Source organism: Temnothorax americanus, unplaced genomic scaffold (assembly GCF_048541705.1).
Source record: "Temnothorax americanus isolate GAGA-0224 unplaced genomic scaffold, ASM4854170v1 Scaffold20, whole genome shotgun sequence".
In the NCBI taxonomy this organism is placed as follows: Eukaryota; Metazoa; Arthropoda; class Insecta; order Hymenoptera; family Formicidae; genus Temnothorax; species Temnothorax americanus.
The window spans coordinates 3,651,687-3,670,254 of record NW_027509339.1 but is presented as its reverse complement, the minus strand read 5'-3'; the positions used below and the strand labels follow the sequence as shown (position 1 = coordinate 3,670,254).

At 37.8% G+C, this 18,568-nt stretch overlaps 1 protein-coding gene across 1 annotated transcript in view; it reads right to left on the bottom strand.

The window, feature by feature from the left end:
* The window catches only part of Dpr1 (defective proboscis extension response 1), a 319,413-nt gene that overhangs the window by 35,439 nt on the left and 265,406 nt on the right, over window positions 1–18,568 (bottom strand). The window contains exon 4 of the mRNA XM_077405921.1: window positions 13,021–13,240. Coding sequence (XP_077262047.1) covers window positions 13,021–13,240 — 220 coding nt within the window. The remainder of the gene's footprint in view (window positions 1–13,020; window positions 13,241–18,568) is intronic.

The window sequence follows — 18,568 nt, the reverse complement described above, 5'->3', positions numbered from 1 at the left end:
GATCGTTCCGTTTCTCGTGCGCAACGGCGCAATTTCGCGCGTCGAATGAATCCCTCGGAGGAGAGAGATACTGCGGCGGCGGCAGCGAGCTCTCCGTTCGGTAATGCAGCTCGCGTTGCGTCGCAACCGAACGTAAAGCCCGTCCGAAGTACGGTACATAGCGTCCCGTACATATCGTCCCGTACATAGCGATTGCGAAACTATCGAACGTCGAATATGTTTGCAAGCGATTACGTGCGAGCTTTTTCCCTTTTTTTTTTTTCGGATCGCATTCGGACGCAGCCGTATATAGCACGCGTGAGCGACACGGATGACCGAGTTAAAAAAAAAAAAAAATCTGCAATGTGAGATTGTCTTCAAACTGGACATTTATGGGTTTTATTCAACTGACGTTACAAATACGTATTTCGCGGCTAAAATGATGCACACCACATTCTTTGTCGCATCGCGGAAATGATTCAATTCAATTTGATCTTATTTGATTCGTAATAATATTCTATATCGTATTACAATATTACGTCATTAGAAATATCAGAGAAGATATTTCTATGACATAATATTCTTTTCAATAATCGGATAATCCAGGAATAAGTTCATCACAAGTCGTTAATACTTCGCTCAATGTATTCTTAATTGAGGTACTGGCAAGTATCTCTGATATAGATAAAAATGTATACATTCACCCAATATTCATACTTATTTTATAATAAATTGTTTGTACTTGTTTTATATTATTTTTGTAATAAAATGTAATTTTGTAAGTAAAAATGCATTGCGTAATGAGATTTTCCTCATTTGTTAACAGTACATGATCCAGTTTACAGCTAGAATAAATAAAAAGCAATTATGATAACGCAACATTTACGAGTCCTCTCGAGACGAAAGTCTCATGTGCAGTGTGTGTGTATATATATATATGTGCTGTGCGTCTTTGAGAAGCGAGCGTCGAGAGATTCGGTGCGAAAGAGTCGTTACGGAATAGTTAGCGAGTCGCTAATAAGCCTTGTGCTGTGTACGTACCGTGAATATAAATAAATAAGTTCGCAAATTCGGTCAACTATATTATTCTCGAATTCCTTTGTCCGATTTTATTCCATCTTATTGTTAATTAACCAGTATTTAAATAGAGACACATACTAATTATAATCTGGTGCACAAATAACAATGTTTTACCGTTACTAAAAATTACTTTGATATAAGATTTAAATAAATAATAATTAGTTATATTGCCCTTTAAATATACTCAAGAATAAGTATACTAAGAATGACGATTTAATTATAACAAACGTAATATCTGAGATAACGTGACATTTGTGTTCATCTCAATGTAAAATTAGCGCCGTACAAAGAATTAAAAATTAAATAGTACCAACGAATCTAGGTTAAATTCTTTTCTCGCGTAAAAAGGAAACTGAACTGACGGAAGCTAAGTTGATACCAGAGATATTCCATATGCCGCGCAATCTAGTCGCATTACACGTTGGAAGTATAATTAATTTTGCGTGCATAGAATTATTTTACGAGATCTCTGAAAAATGTTATTATGCCAGCCTGGGCTGTGGTAGCTTCTTGGAGATCGCACGAAAACATCTCGCTCCAAGCAGAGTATATGTAGAGCACGATGTGCCCGGTGGTGACGTTATACTTTATAACGCGGATAAGACTTTAATTAAACGAAAGGCAATTTGCTTAAGTGAGTGCTGTGCTTTTCAAGGCGCGGCACATACATCCCGGGACAAATACTGCATGTCGCGCGGTTTTTCTTTGCATCCTTACGATAGAGCGCGAGCAAAAATCGACGCCCGGTAATATATTGAAAATTTTATTCCATTTACACGTTCCTCTTCACCTCTCTCTCGCGCCGCGTTTTCCTTACTATTATTCCATTTCTGCGTAAGAATATTCATGAAGGTCTTCACTTCGCGGCTTCGCGTTCGATTTCCCGCGATTAAAGGATAATGTTTAACGCACTAGAACGCCTAACTGATTCATTCCAGTAAAGAAATATCCTCTAATTGTTATACATTACTTATACATTTTCCCCTACAAGTAAAACCCTACCAACTTTTAAAATATCGCTGATTTTACTGTGTTATACGTATATATATGTATATTAAGTTGGTTAAAATTAATTTAAATTGCATCTTTAATTTCTAAGAACCGCCTGATAAAAAAAATGCGAAAAAGTACGAGGTACTTAATATCTTTATTGAATTTAAAAAATTCGGTTTTCCTCCATTATTACCGTAAATCTTTTCCGTTACCGCTGCTGCAGAAATATCCGACTTTCCGCCAGCCCCGTCAGCAATGGCCCGGGAGACGGCGGGAGAAAGTAAGCAATATTTTGCATGTAACGGCAGGGGGGGCGGAGGAAAAGTAAGCAATATATCCCGCATGAATATATTTTGTTGACTGACCGCAACGATACGTCAGGCTGGAGTTTCAACCGATGCGAAAGCCTCGAGGCGCTTCTGATATCGGAAGTATTTCGAGTACTTGGAGGATATTGGATACCCAAAAGGTAGGATGTATACAACGCCTCGAATTACAAGTAGCTGCGGGATTTCGAGACGCGTCCCGATGCTTTCCGTATGCATTACTTGCATTGAAATACCACGGCAAATGTGTGTCCATCGTATATATGCGCGTTTCACCTTTGCTCACCTTTATCGCGTAACTGATCCGCGTAAAATTACGCGATAATTAAGCATTTCATTAACGCGGGTGGAATATACGATCATAAATTGTACGCTCGTAGCTTTTACGTATCGGTGAAAAATATCAAATATTGAGATAAGTTGGCTATCACTTACATTTAGCGGAAAATTAAAAATGAATTGTTTATGGATAGTTAATATATACATGCTTGATATTCTTCCTTGCACAAGTTCTCTCCATTTTTAATACATAATTTTAATACTTTTTTGCTCCTGCGACAATCTTGTAAAAAAAAAAAAAAAAAAAGTGAGAAATTCCCTCCCATATTTATCGTAAGTCAAACGAGGTGAGAATTGTTGAAAGAGATAACTCGAGCGTAACGCCCTTGCAATACTTAGAGGGTTAAACGTTGCTTGTGACAATCGAGACGCGCGGTGCATATCGGCGAGATGCAATATGCGGAATCAGCAGGAAGGCCAGGAAGTGCTTGGCGAAGTGCCTCGTGGATATAAGTGAGGGAGACAGAGAGAGAATTAGAAATGTTGTCATGTCCGGGGGTGAAAGTCGGTGTCGATCGGTGACGATGTGACGGCTGTGGTGACAATTGAGACGCTGCGGTAGCAACTACAATTCAATCCGTCGTCGGATTGTACATATATATTTCACTGATCGGATATGTCGATTTAAAAATAAGAAGAAAAACGCTTCTTCTCTGTGTTCTGTCAAAAATCAATATTCGACTCTGCAACAAAGATACGCGTGACGGTTGGAAGAAAATACATTTGCAAGTTATCCAGAGCAACTTTTCTTCAAAATCAAATGTGGAATGCATGCACGAGCGTTTCGACGTGTCATTGTCGTTGACCCGACCTTTCCGACGATTCAAAGAGAATGTCGTCACGTTGGACTCTAGCACACGGGAAAATGTTCGAACGACACTATATCCGTTTTAGGCGCCATTGAAAAATTTTGCAGTCACGGCGGGTCCTTCTCCGCGACGCATAACGGCATAACGCGGAAGAGCGCGACGACACTCGCGGGACAAAGGCAACGACAGTTGGATAAAATCGGAACACGGTAAACTGGATCGACGACTACGTCATTTGGCTGTCTCCATAGATACGCTTTGCGAGATACGTCCTTTAAAAGAAAATGATGGAAAAGAAGCGAAAGTTCGAATATAAAGGATGCTTGCGCTCTGCGCTGTTCGACTCTTTTATATATCCATTTTCATTCCATTACGCGCGCGGACTGTCTCTTACCTATACGATATTAGCAATTTCATCCGGAAATTCGTTAATGTTTCACTCGCCGTTTCGTTGCGGTCGATATACCTAACACACGCTGGCGTTATTCCGCGATTATCCTGCGCGATCTCGCGCACGCCTCCGCGGTTAATCCTCCGCGGAATAACGCGAGCAACGCCGCGCCGCGCCGCGCCGCGCCGCCGCGCTTTTTATATCCCGCAGTAAGCCGACTCGTCTACGCGGTATACGATTAATCTGCTTTAAAGTAGAAAGATAAATCAAGAAGGGGCGAGATAAATGGGTGTCGCTATCCGAGGGAAGTAATAAAAATTACGCGCGCGGGAGAGGCGGCCCGGTGTGGAGGAAAGAAGATGCGGATTCGCGCGGCGACTCCGGCCAACTCTCGATTAAAACTTTTTCCGCCGGAGAACAACGCCGAATAAATACCGCTCCTCTGCCTCGTATATCTACCCCGGCGGGATAGTCGTGCGGCGGATGTATGCGGTCGCTACAGTTTGAAATAATTAAAATAATTCGCTTTTCCGTAGAAGCTGATTTTTCTCTCCGTCTCAATTGTCTCGCTGCCGCTGCAAGCGCGACTTTCTGTCCCCCTTCCTGCCCGTTGTTCACTCATTAAACGCGTCATTATAATAATAGCTGCAATTTCCGTTTATAATGGCTGAAAATCTCGTGTCCCTTGGAAATAGAAATTTCATGGATTGGCATACGGGCTGTCAGAATGAAGCTATCGGACCTTGAATGAGTTCGCGTAGATTGAAAACGGGTAGAGAGGGGAAGGGTTATAATACTATTAAATGGAGTGGGAAATAATTACTGCGCTTAAGGCACTGCTGTTACCTCGTTGCGTCGCATAATAGCTGCACTTTCAATTTCGAAAATTAATTTCCTGGTTGGAACATATATTCCCCTCTGTTTCGATTTTTAAACAGGGAAGGGGTTTCTGAAATGCTTTCTAAAGAGCTTCTTAAAATGGATGGGTGAAAGAAGAATAATACACTGTGACAGACAGAAAATGGGAAAATAATAATCATAATAATAATTATTAGACTCTTTGTCTAGACGCGTGGATGCACCAATACAGATTTCCGTAAATGAACTTTTGCGGTTGATATATATGAAATAAATATAAAATTATTAGACCATGGATATAACGAAAAGATGATAAACATCTCATATATTGTTATAATTGTGTTCGCTTTTGAGAGCCGCAGGCACGCTTACAGCAGCGCACATTTATTACGCGATCTAATTATTGTAGCTTGTTTGCGATCTCGTTAACAAATATGGGCAAATGTTAAACAGCCGCGGGGAAAGAAAAGTGGAAAAGTAATATTTGCTGGAAGATCACTATGAATCATCAAGCAACCGCTTTCTCGCACGTAACGCAAAATCCCATTAGCCGTGTGTGCGGTCTGATCCCCGTGCGTTCTGTGGTGTTAACTCTCGCATTTACATATGCGGTGCAGGAAGCGTGGCGAACGAAAGACGTCCAGCGAAACGGACGGGCAGTAAATTACGACGAAACCCGACGAAACCTAAAACAAGGAGGTCGGGTGATAAATTAATTAGCCAAAAGAAATCAGCGAACGTACTCTCGTACCCGACTTGTTTGACGAATCGCTCATTTAACTGAGATTTTGAAAAAGTTATTACGAAAATATCTTTTTTTTAATATCCCGATCAAACGTGTGAGTGTCTATTCGTAGACGTGAGATTGCAGGGTATTGCAGCAAAATTTTTTTATTTAGTAGTGCTGAGATGCTTTTAACTAAATGCACCGATGTTTTCATGTTTTGAAATTGATGTTTCTTATAAAGTTATTGAGGTTTCTGATCCCTGAGCCGAGAACTCCGCGATGACGGTGGCGACGTACCGTCGCGGTAGAAATAAGAATTCTCTCCCAATCATATGTGCTCTCTCCAACCAATGGAGAATGAGCGAGAAATGTTGAGAATTGACACGTTGAGAATTCTTGCGTAGTATTTCTAAATAAAAAGATATTTGCTTAAATTAACACTACAGATCACTTCAGCACACTTCGAAAATACTTCGAAGAAATGTACTACGTTCAAGGAGTCTTTACCACTCTTTCCGAGTTGGCAGATCGCGTGTGTTAATGTGTCACCTCATGATTGGGATCGTACAGGCTTCGTATCACGTTCGTCTTACGGCTATTTAAACAAGAAATGTAATATCCTTTTAGTCGATTGTACGATAATTATCGATATTACAATCGACAGCAGTGCCATTAATTGTATTATTTTGCACGAAAAATAATTGCACGTCTTGAGACATTTTTTACATTTATTAATTTAAGGATTTCAAATGTAATGAATATCTTTTGAATAAAATTTTGTACAGAAAAAGTATTTTTGTCATATTTCATTATTGTTTTCATTTCGATAATTTTACTAATCTCAATTATTTCGAAATTTTGCACGCAGAAATCACGAGAGGTCGTCGTGAGAATATGCTTATTGCATTAATATAGCCTAATCGACCGCGTCATGTGCGAAGAGCTGGAAACGATTGTGCCAATGACTTCATACAATAGTATTAATACCGTATGAACACCGCGGTTTCACACATATCGCAACTATCTGGCGTCACCGCACAACTTTGACAATCGTTTGTGGCTTGGACTTCAGTTTATCGAGTATATAATGCACGACAGATTGTAGTACTGTCGCTCGAACATTACGGTAGATCCAAATGCGGGTCCGCAACGCGTCAGCACTGATACGCAATAAAGCTGATTCGCTAAACCGCGCGTTAACAGGCATCGCGTACACGAAATTGTCGCAGTTAATCTCCTAAATGAAAACTCCTTAAGCAATTCTTCTTGTTAATAAAAATTCAAGAGGATATCATGCAATAGGTTTCTATATATATACTTTTTCATTACCAGAGTATACAATTATATTCAATTCTATGAAAAGGAATCACACAGCAGACACTAAAATTATAATATCTGCATGATTTTAAATTGAGATTCTGCTTCCGAAGCTTAAAATTCGTGAGAGAAAAAAATATCAGTGATTCGAGTTATCTTGCATAGAATCTTGCATAGAATTGTATTTCTTTTTTGTGATCGTAATTGTTATGTGAAAAATTTCTCTTCGATTAGATTCAAATTTCATTTCCCTGCATTTTGAAGAAATTCGTGAACAGATCTGAATTGAACGATTGAATTTATCTGTTCGGTAATGTAAAAATTAAAGTTCCAATTACAAAAGGCATTACTATTCAAGATGCGGTTGTGCTCGATGGGATTGATGGCGATACGGGATCTGTAGTGGCATTTGTTATACGAAGCGCAGGCGAATTGTGGAAAACCTATTATGGTTTCGACCCGATGTTGTACATACATACACACTTGATGGTGGTTGTGAATCAAGAGTTCTCAAACAGCAGGAGCAAGAGCAATAGTGCTTACAATTAGCGGAGTCATTTGCCTATTATGTGATTTTAATAGACTATAATGCTGCTTCCTCATCCTCTCTCGCGCTACATAAACTATTCCAACTGGAATATCTGATGTAAAAAGAAATAAGGCGCTTTCTTCTTATAGCTCAAGGTATACAATACGTGTAACGTTACACAACGTTACACGTAACTGATAAAAATATATCAATCTATTCTTATAAAAGTCTCGCATTTCTATCACAGCTCGTGCTCGCTTTATTTCCTTCTATAATTTGCTTTTAAATTTATCAGATAATTCATAATTCACTCTATTAAATAAATAAATTCTCCAATAATGTTGTTCAATCGGTAACATTTCCGTCTTGTGAAATATTTTCAATTAATGCCAATTAGCCGGCTATTCCGCCGGATTAAAAACAATCAATCGTACACGACACTCATATAATGCAATCACAATAAGTTCATCGACCGGAGAGTACAGCCGAGAGAGGTATACCGAGAGCGCGCAAGTCCATATAATCCGGATTAATCCAAATTTACGTGTTGAGCCTTTATTTCTGCTAAACAGCCTATCCGTAGAGTATCTGTAGCGTATCTGTAGCTTAATTAAAAATGTGACTTAAATTAAAATCGGGGAGTATTAATCTTAATCAAAGGAGAAAGAATACAATGAAAGGAGGAGTGACGTGTACGGAGTCAGAAAATTACTACTCGGTCGTTAGGGATGCCATATATGCATGGAAGTAGCTCTTTGAAGCTTACTCTGTGAAGGATTTTCCTTCGTCTCGCGTATATTATAAAAGAAGCCATTTTTCCGAGATATAAAGGTATGACATTTTCTAGAAAATGACAAGTGTAAAGTAACAAATACAATGTAATAACTAATTTGTTATTTTACACATGTAAAGTACAAAATATACAATTAACTGCAAATGTAAATGTTTTCATATATAAATCCGAAAATGCATTAGTACGCTGTTTTTAATGGAACTGAATGTATTTCCGAAGAGATTAATATGCATAATGCCCTAAAACTATCACGCTTTTCTCATATAATCTACCTATATCACGAAATAATTTAGTGTTATCATGGAATATTTAAAAGCCATCAATCATAAAATTTGCAACAGGGTCGTTATCGCGCTGTGTATGCATTCTAATCGTTTTGATGTCGCATACGTTAGCAGCGCACAGTTTCGTCAGAGTAGTATAATAAAGTACAGGATCATATATATAAAATGACTAAAGACACAACTAATAATAAAGTATCGTTAATTTAGTGATAATTATCCACGACATTATTAGCTGCAGCGGTCCAATTACCCATTCTCCTCTCTGCACAGTATTGTACATATTTTTGCCGAAGATCTCTGATATGCATAACGCAAATTTTATCACGTTTCACTATCTCTAAATGCGTTCTAGAGATATTTCCGTATTATTAATTAAACCGTACAATGTACATACAAATATAATGCAAGTATTATGCAATAAATGCATAAAAATTGCGTATTTCACAAAAACACACTCATTATACAAAATATACCAAACGACAACCGAATTATACTCAGCAAAATAATATTTTAATAATATAATAAAATAATAATATATTATCGTCTTAAAAAGATCATGAAATTTGTAACTGTTTTGCTGAAATTTCTATAAACTTTATAATAAGAAAAGATACACTAACTACATATACATGAACTTGGTATAAAATGATAATTATTTGAATTATTTAATAAGCGCTGTAGAATCATTATAATTTCTATCATTTTATCATGTCCTAGAGGTGTCTGCAATTCTGCATAGATATCAATTTTGAATAGTTATACACATCATACATCATAACAGTCCTTCTCTCACTCGGAATTTACATTACACACGACCAAGCTTTAATCAACTCATTCAGCGGTAATAATCGAGGAAGATGGAAAGAGCAAATTTTGGTTTTCATTGTTTTTTTCCATTTTGTTTGTTAGACGCTCGTTACTGTTACGCAGTAAATTGAATTGATCGGATCGATAGAAATCGGAACGGGTTCGAATTTTCATAGCGTATCGCGTGTCAGAAGGCTTTTGCAAGTGCGATGAGAATTTATTCCTCAAATATGAATATTGAATGGGTCTGAACGCGTGGAACGCAATACAGAGAGAAAATTGCAGCCGGACTCGACGCGGAGATGCATTAATAAACCTGCACGGTCGCGATGCGCTAATCGCGAGAGAGATAAACACGTAATTACGCGCGCGAGAGATAAAGTCATGGACACGTAAAAGTTAATCGGCAATCGGCTAATTTAACGGCAAACTAGTTAGAAAAGCGAATATGCTTCCGAATGATTCCATCGCGCGTCAAGAAGAAATTCTCTTCCGCGACTGTTTGTTAATCGAATAGAAAGCCGCTCGACATTTTTATCGTTTCAAGTTCAATAATTATCTTTGTTAAACTTTCAATTTGAACCGAGGAAGAAAGAGTTGCGAAGATTTAATTTAACGCGTCTTTCTCAACGACCACGAGAGAAGATACAGACATAAAAGTTTTAGAAAAGTTTTAATTATGCCATCAATATAGGTTGTTATAGATTGTCGATTATATAAATTTTAACAGTTATCGTCTTTCGTTATAATTATCCTCATTGGCGTACCTCTAATATTCGCGTGTTGTAAGTTATCGTTTTTAGATAAGAAGCGATACACCGTTTTGTCGGGTATAATACGTATAGAATATACGTGGACACAACAGGGATATCCGTTACACGATATATAACGTTACATGAAGAAGGTTGCGCCGTTTCCAACAGATTATCGATTACTCATTTACTTCCCGCATTTTAGTAGTTAGCTTCATCGCGCAACGTCGTAATGCATCGCACTCGTGGGACCAATAACCGCCGCTTAAGGCCACCGCTACGGTAACGCTGTCCCCTGTATGCGGTTACCGCACAGTTCCGTGAACTGAATGTGCCCGCGAAATAATTATTGCGATGCCGGTGCGACGACGACGAGCCATAACAGCAGACTTGATGGAGTCCGAGGATAATGAAAACGTATAGCGACGCCGGACTAAGCTCCTCGACAGCGAACCACCACTTTCGAGCGGTGGGAAGGTAAGGTAAGGTAATCTCGATGCGACGAAATGAAACGATATCCGGTTACACGCTAATGTTATCGAGGAGCACGGAAGATTTATGAGCGCGGAAGTTCCAGGATTGAAAATCAGGTTCGTAGATTAGCTCCTCGCTTTAACGTGAAATTTGAATATCTCTTTATGAATGTGAATAATGTAGTATTCTGGAAATATGTGGGAAAGTTATTGTCGGATAATATACAGTTCATACAACCTCTTATTCGTTTTATTATATCTATAAATTTAAACTTGACTGATCTGAAAAAAGAACGTGAACTTTATTCATTTCGAAGAATTTAAAAGAAGACAGACTTTTCCTTTTACGTTTAAATATATATAATATTAATAAATATATAGGCGCGCATATAAAAATGTACCATCGACATGTATCATATTGCCGACACCATCGCTGGGAACGTCTCACTCATGGTGACAGACTCTCAGACAGTTTCGAAATTGAAACTGAAAGCATGACGGAAGAGTCGCGGGCCGACAGCTGCGCGACAATTAATTCGCTTCTTGGGCCGCGGTCCCGTAAATTTGCCGACGCGGTGTGTAACGGCATATCGTCGTGACAATCGTCAATCACGTCCAAAAACGGACGCGCGACATCGCGCGGCGGACACAACGGCGACGGCGAACGCAATATTCGGACCGACACAAGCGACCTGGCCGAACAGCCAGGTCGTCCGAAATGCGGAGCATGTCCGATGCGTCTTCACGGTGCGCGGGCCACGTGACAAAGGACCCTGTTGTCTCGGATCTGCCCGAGACAATTAGAATAATCAGACGTCATGCGACGCGACGCCACGGCGTCTCGATGTCTACCATCTCGAATCCCTGGTCTCTATATCGAACAATTCCAACCGGGTAACTTTTATCCCGAACTCCGAATAGAAAAATGGGACGTAAACAATAACCGTAAACCACAGTGACTGCTTTTTTCGCACTTACATATTTTTATATATATTTAATATTTATATACTTGTCTCTCTCTCCCTCAAGGTGCATCTTTTTATATGTATATAAAGTTTAAAATTTTTAAACTGTTCTTTTCATGTTTTAAAAATAGAACGTACGCATACAGTAAGGAAATGATTTTTCGTGTGTTGCAATATGTGCGTTGTCTTATTTTAAATATTAAATTTCTTTAAACATCTTTTTTGCTATATAAATAATCATACGGCATTAATGTAAAAAAAAAATATAACGTGATGAAAAAAATCTTAAAAATTATATAAAAATATACTTATATATTTAATCAGAACTTGAAGCATCTAAGTGTATTGAGAATGAATTAACATTCACATATACTGAGCGTGAATTGTAAATTTTATGGGTAGAAAAAAATAAATTTTTCATATCACCATTGTCGCTAGCAAATGCTTTGGCGGTGTGCGTATCGCGCGTTTTTAAGGCGGCCCCATAGAGCCCGCGGTATCTCGAAATAAATTAATTTGAGCGTGGGATCAGTTTTTCAAAGAACCGCGACGACGTGTAGGACCGGCGGGACAACCACCCAACCCAGCACGCCATTATTTCTCATTATTTCCCCTGGGCGCGGGAGGGGATAAGCGGAGGACCATTTATTTATTTCGCCGGCAGCTCGAAAAAGATATGGTTATACCGTGTGCGATGAAATATTGTACGCGCGACGGACGGTTCGATGAAAGAATCGTCGAGAAAAAAAAAGTATTTCGGTGAAAAACGACTGAAATCAATCGCGCTTGACGAATATTTACCACGCTTGATGAAGTCGCAAGAAAAAAAGCATCTGAACACGATTGATATTACATTTTAATACTTCACGACGTTTTTCAGCTATTGTAAGACTCGTCCGGGTCGAGCTGATTTCAGCGCGGCGTAAGCGTGTTATACCGCGTCGCGAGCCCTTCGCCAAACAATTATACAAAATTGCATTGGCGTGCATATCGTTCAGGGTGAAACGCGCCCGGGGTCGCATTGCAGAATCCAGTTTTTATAAAACGCGTCGCAGCGACGCCGTGACAAAAATTGAAATATTTAAACCGCGTTAAAATGTGACAGCCGCAAATATATGGCACGCGTGATCCATATTTTTTATTTATTCGACGTATTCGCCCGACTGAAGCCCGCGGTGTAAAAAATTAAACAGCAATTCGTACTTATAACAATATCACGCGGATACGCACGCCGTTTACTTATGAGAGTTTTCCCCCGTGCGGAAACGATGACTCTGAATGTGCGACAAGCATGACGAGCTTTTTTTTTTTTCATTTTGTCCATCGTGCGTAAACGAGTTTCACGTTAACTAAGTTTTTGATATTTAAAGTATAAATCGTAATACACGCTGCCGCGAAAGAGACGCGCTGTCGCGAGTGAACGAGATTTATTTAACGTTTATACGAAAACGATTAATCACATCGGCAAGTCTTTGTCCGTTTTCTCTCACGTTAAATATTGAAAAATTAATTTTATTATAATCATTATTGAAAATATTTTTAATCTAAGCTTAATTACATTTAAAAAGTAAGAGTAAGGCTTAATTATTCATTCGTACCTCGACGTGAGGGCATCGCTCCATTCCGTCTCGACGGTTATGCGGGGCTCCGCGTCGATGTCATTTTCTGATCGCGGCGATGTCACCACCGCCTGACTTCCTCGGTACCAAGCTACCGTTCCCAGATCGTGGGGACCTTGCGACATGAGACACGTCAACGTCAGAAGACTTCCGGTCTTCACGTAGATATCCCCCGTGCCGATTATTCTAGCTCGCGCTTCTGCAACAGAGAAAAGCGATTTTGGGTTAAAGAGCAGCATAGTAATTCTAAGAGCGTCAGTTAACTTAAATATTCGATTAAAGATTTCTCTCAATAAGAAGACCCGCAAAGTTTAGAAACATCTTGCGCATGTCTCTGTTTACACGCCTGATTGAACATTATTGCACTTGGTTCTCTTCACGCGCGATTGTATATCGCGGGGAAATTTTGCATCACAAAGTGCGAATGTAATTTTACAGGACACGGCGAAACGCAAACACATCATGAAACTGCAGCATACGGGAAAAATAAATCGGCAGAGAGACAGTTTTAATCATCGGGCGTTCGTTTACGCGAGTTTACACGTGTTGCGTCGAGCTGTTCGATAAAGCTATCGCGATGTAATAAAAGGTGCGTGATTAAGTTGAAAAAAATTGATGGCGAGCCACAGATACGGTGTTATTGCTGGTGCAGCGGTGCCAGATTAAAAGCATCGATAATTGATAAAACGCGATCAGTTACTTACGAGCGGTTTTATAATAGTTGCATCTGTGACACGATAGAACATCTATATTTATTTAGGAATATTTATATAAATATACAATATACTTTATATTTATAGTCGCAATAAGAGAAAATAAATTTCTTCTTCAAGCTTTTAATATCTTAGCAATATCTTATGTTAGTAATGTTTTCGTATAAAGCCCGGTGTCCACGATGCAAGAACTGTGTCCAAGTTTCGGTTTAAGCCAATGAAACTGCTACTTTTCTGTAAGAGCTGCAAGTTAATTGGCAGTTCGTGGACACCGGGCTTAATCTTTGTAGTATATCTCTTGTGATATTTCAATATCGTAAATTCGCATAGTATTTAATTCTCTTTCTTTTTACGCATATTTATAATAAACTCTACTCTTTAACATCAGTGAATATCAGTGATCGATTTCCAAGGCGCATCGATGTATCATCTGTATAAAGAAACGCTCTAAAAAATGACGACAGTGCAGCACCCTGACCATGTTCGATCGATAAGTCATACAGCACGACTGCCCACCTTTCATCCGATGAATTCTCCTCGTCACGGTTGGCCGTTCGGATTTTATATCACATTGCGATGACCGGGCGCATTCTTGCCGAACTGTCATCCCGAGTCATAGAAGCGCGTCTCGATTCTATCGCAAGAAGGCAAAATGGATGTGTCGAATGTGAGGAAGACGCGTAACTCGACCTTGCGAAGCGATAAAGCGGGCATTCAAAGGCAAACTATTATCTCCACGAGAAACGACCAACTTTCGTACCAACGTCGCAACATTACTAACTCTGAAATGTCGAACATTTTTAATAAACGATCGACACAAATATGTTTGTACTGTTCATAAATCATAAGTACAGCCACGATGGCACAATTAATATCTATAATATATATAATCAATTTATCAATAATTTAATAAGCCTCGACTTGTCTATAAATGTTTATTGGAATTATTTATCTGGAAGCAAATTTTTACTATACTAAACGAAATTTTACTATGTGCTATTTCATTAAATATTATTTTACTGAAATAAAAATTTCACTAAACTTTTGTTAAAAATTATTTTGCCATTTAAAGAAAAAATTATGTAATCGCCGATTTGACACGAGCGAGAGAAAAATTTGCCAGCTATCAGAAATTTCTCTGAACGTTCACCGTCAAGGAAGTTCTTGCAGTATTGCCTTATTATTCCTGTTACTAGACATCATCGGCGCCATAACCAAGCAGGTGTCGTTGACGTTTCGAATACGCTGTCAAGACTAGGAGACGTAGAAAATTTTCACGACCTCCTTTCGGTCCGACACGATCAAAGAAGAAAACTGCGCCGCCTTCTTTTCTCTTTTTAATTACAAATCAATTTTATTTTCTTCAAAAAATAGGGCTATGCAAATGCAAATAAAGACAAATGTTTCATATCGTATTATCTCTATGTTTAATCTAGATTAATATATCAAGAAAATAGCTCGCACATTTTTTAAAATTAAGAAATACTTATTTGAAGAGCGCATTAAATAATGGTTAAATATTATAAATTAAAAATATTAGACAAATTTTTTTACGAATAAAGCCTTCTGCCTTAACAAGAATCTAAATTTCATATTTTACTCAAGAGTCATACAAGTCGTACTTAAAATAACCTTTTTCACGTCGTTTACGTCTTACCGAAAATCCTTTATGAGGTTTCGATAAAGTCTGACCAAGTTCTGCTGAAAGATCGTCGTTTATGATGCAAAAGATGCGCTGACCGTATTCCGACAGGTCGTTTTTTTCCGTCTCGAAAGGCCATCAGCTTTACATTACGCTGTATTGGAGATTAGTTTCTTTGTGACCCAGCGGCGCATCTCTCTCTATCTCTCGTTTTCTACTGTCTCTTACATAGTGTTTACGCTGTTCTAGATCGATACCTATAGTCTACGATGGCATTCTGTACGGAGCAAGGAAGAAACGACTGATGTGCTTCTTCGAAGTTTTTTGTACGCGATAACTTGAACTTATCGTTAATTCATTGTTGTATTTCGCGAGTAATATAAATCGATTGTCAATTTTCTGTTTTCTTTTTTTCTAAGAAGAGATTACATATAATGGCAGAAATTTTTTTCAATTCTGTTTTTTTTTTCGAATTTATTGCTAAATGGTTGACTTTTATATTGAATTTAAGTTCTTTGCGTTAAAATTTTCCAACGGTAATCTAAATACATTTCGCTTTCAAGATTCTAATTTTTAAATGTTTGAAATAAAATGCACGGACAGCAAACGCGGCAATATCCGCAATATCCCAGAGAACATTCTTTATTTTATTTTGTTCTCCGACATTTTTCATCCACTGCGTAGAAAGATAATTTTAACAGAAACCCAGAAAGTTCAGCTGCTTCAATGTATATCTAATTGCACCCGCGTTACAACTGTCAGATACATAAACACAGCCGGTTGGCGCTAATGGAAGTTCAACGTGGCAAATAATCGATTTCAGTTTGCAGAACATTACGATGATGTAGATTACACGAATAATTCTCAGTTCAGTTACGTATCAACGTCGGTCGGCGTACTTGCTAGGATAATTACTTCGACCAACTTATGCTCACGTTTACAATAATAACAGTGCTGAATTAACACGTTTGTGCGAAAGACAGGTAATAATTATATGTATACGCGGTCAGATATATAATTTGCATTACATGTTATTCTATAGAAAAGTAGCGAAAGAGAGAGAGAGAGAGGAAAAATAAATATCTTAATTTCTTAACTGAGAAAAAATTTGATTTCGTTCTTATAACAATTCAAGATTTGTGAATATCTGATACATTTGGATCTTAATCGATATTTTTTCGAGTCTAATTAAAATCTTGAATGAGGATATTCGCGGTAATGAAAAAAGTATAAAATGTATCATACAAAATTTGGCCGTATGATTATGTTATTCATATCTGAATAAAAAACTTGAGTATTTAATATATACGGTAATAATATTCTCAACGTTATGAAGTAATCAAATTCGTCTTGAAATCAATGAGAAAACGGTGATCGCATTTCACGAACTGTATTTCTAATAGGAGTTACTTTAAACATAACGCTACTTTTATATGATTAAGTAATTGTTGTCCAACTTCGTTAGCCGCATTTTCATTATAACTATAACATTATTATACAGAGATATGCAACACTGCGCTTCGCTCTGTTCAAGATTACGCGTTTCACGATCTCCGTTGTGTAGCTTTGTCTCGATCCAAGTTGTTCATGCACGTGCTTACTATTCACTAGTAGGAGAAATTGTGTCGGGTCTGAGTGTCAGTACAGTAATAGAGAGCAGATTCCAATTTCCAGCGCGTAGGAACAGGGATCCCTTAGATGTAGCTAATCCGATGTACGGAACGATGTACACGGATGTATCAGACCGTTTAAGCTGCTTAACGTCGTCAAAGTGACTCGAGGTGCCTTCAAGTAGTGGGTTCAAGTGGATATAACTTTTATCATATGACACGTGTTAGTCAGACGGCTGCGAAAGATACGTTCATTCATTGAATCTTCGCCGTTAGAAGTGCGCGATAATACCGATAAGACGTCGGCCGGCACGGCAATATCGCAATATCGCAAAACATTGCAGTACTTTCTAAAAGTTCCTAGTAAAAGTATTGTTTCAAGTTTGTTATAAGAAATTGATGAGCAAATTTCAAAAGTTTTCTACAGAATATTGATCCCAAGAAATTATAACGCGATTTTAGAAACAACAATATTACGATTTGATGACAATTTTCAAAACATGGTAAAATAATAATAGATAAATGCGATGGAATCGGTATCGCGACTTCTTCCTATGAGATATACGCGTGCTGAGAGATTCGCATATCAGAAGAGGTTGGCAAATGTTGATCCAGTGTGTCTATTAGAGACACACGCAATGTCTCCCGTCGGATTATATCTATTCGATCGACTTATCACTTCGCAATGGCAAATTCCTGGTACATTTATTTTATTCTCCACGAAATCCTCGTACGGTGAACCAATAAACCGGCGAAGTTTCGTTCACAAACAAGCTGAATCGCGCGACGCATGGATTGAGTTCTCAGGTATATATCTGTCGTACTGCAGCTCGAATTCGTCTCGAACTCGGTTAAAGTCGCGCACAACCGATAGGCAAGTTTTCTTGGACGTTGTTAAAGTTGAAAACGCAATAAATCTAGCCAATCTCCCATATAAAACGCTTTTTCAGTTGTCGGGAATACACGGTGGCCGAAATCGGGGATATTTTTGCCACTATCGACAAAGGCCAAGCAACAAAAATAATTCAACGATAAAAACAATTCTATTATATAATTGTACAGGTATTTGAACAATATATTAATTATCATTAATATATATCGTTTACTAGTGTTAGTGAATTAAAATCATATATACTGGACATTGATAATTTTAATAAAATAATTTTACTATATAATATATTTACGATATAAATAAATTCAGTTGTTAGTTTTTTTTAATTGCTTCAACAAGATCTTTGATAATAATTGTTATTTGGTGTGTTTCAAATTTAGTTGTCTAACAATCTTATGTAAAATAAAATCATAATTACAAAATAAATTAAATCTTACGGTATGTGTATGGACCAATATGTAATAGCATTTCTTTGCTTTTTTTTCTTAATTTTATTTCTCGCTATTGTTTAAAAGAAACTTTATAAATATGAAAAATTAAGGTATAAGAAAGAATAAAAAAAAATCTCTAATAAACTACACCAGAATGTAATAAAATGTTAAAGAAAAATACAATACTTTTTGCCAGTAAAAAAATATTTGCATTTTACGTTATAAAAAAAATATTGAAA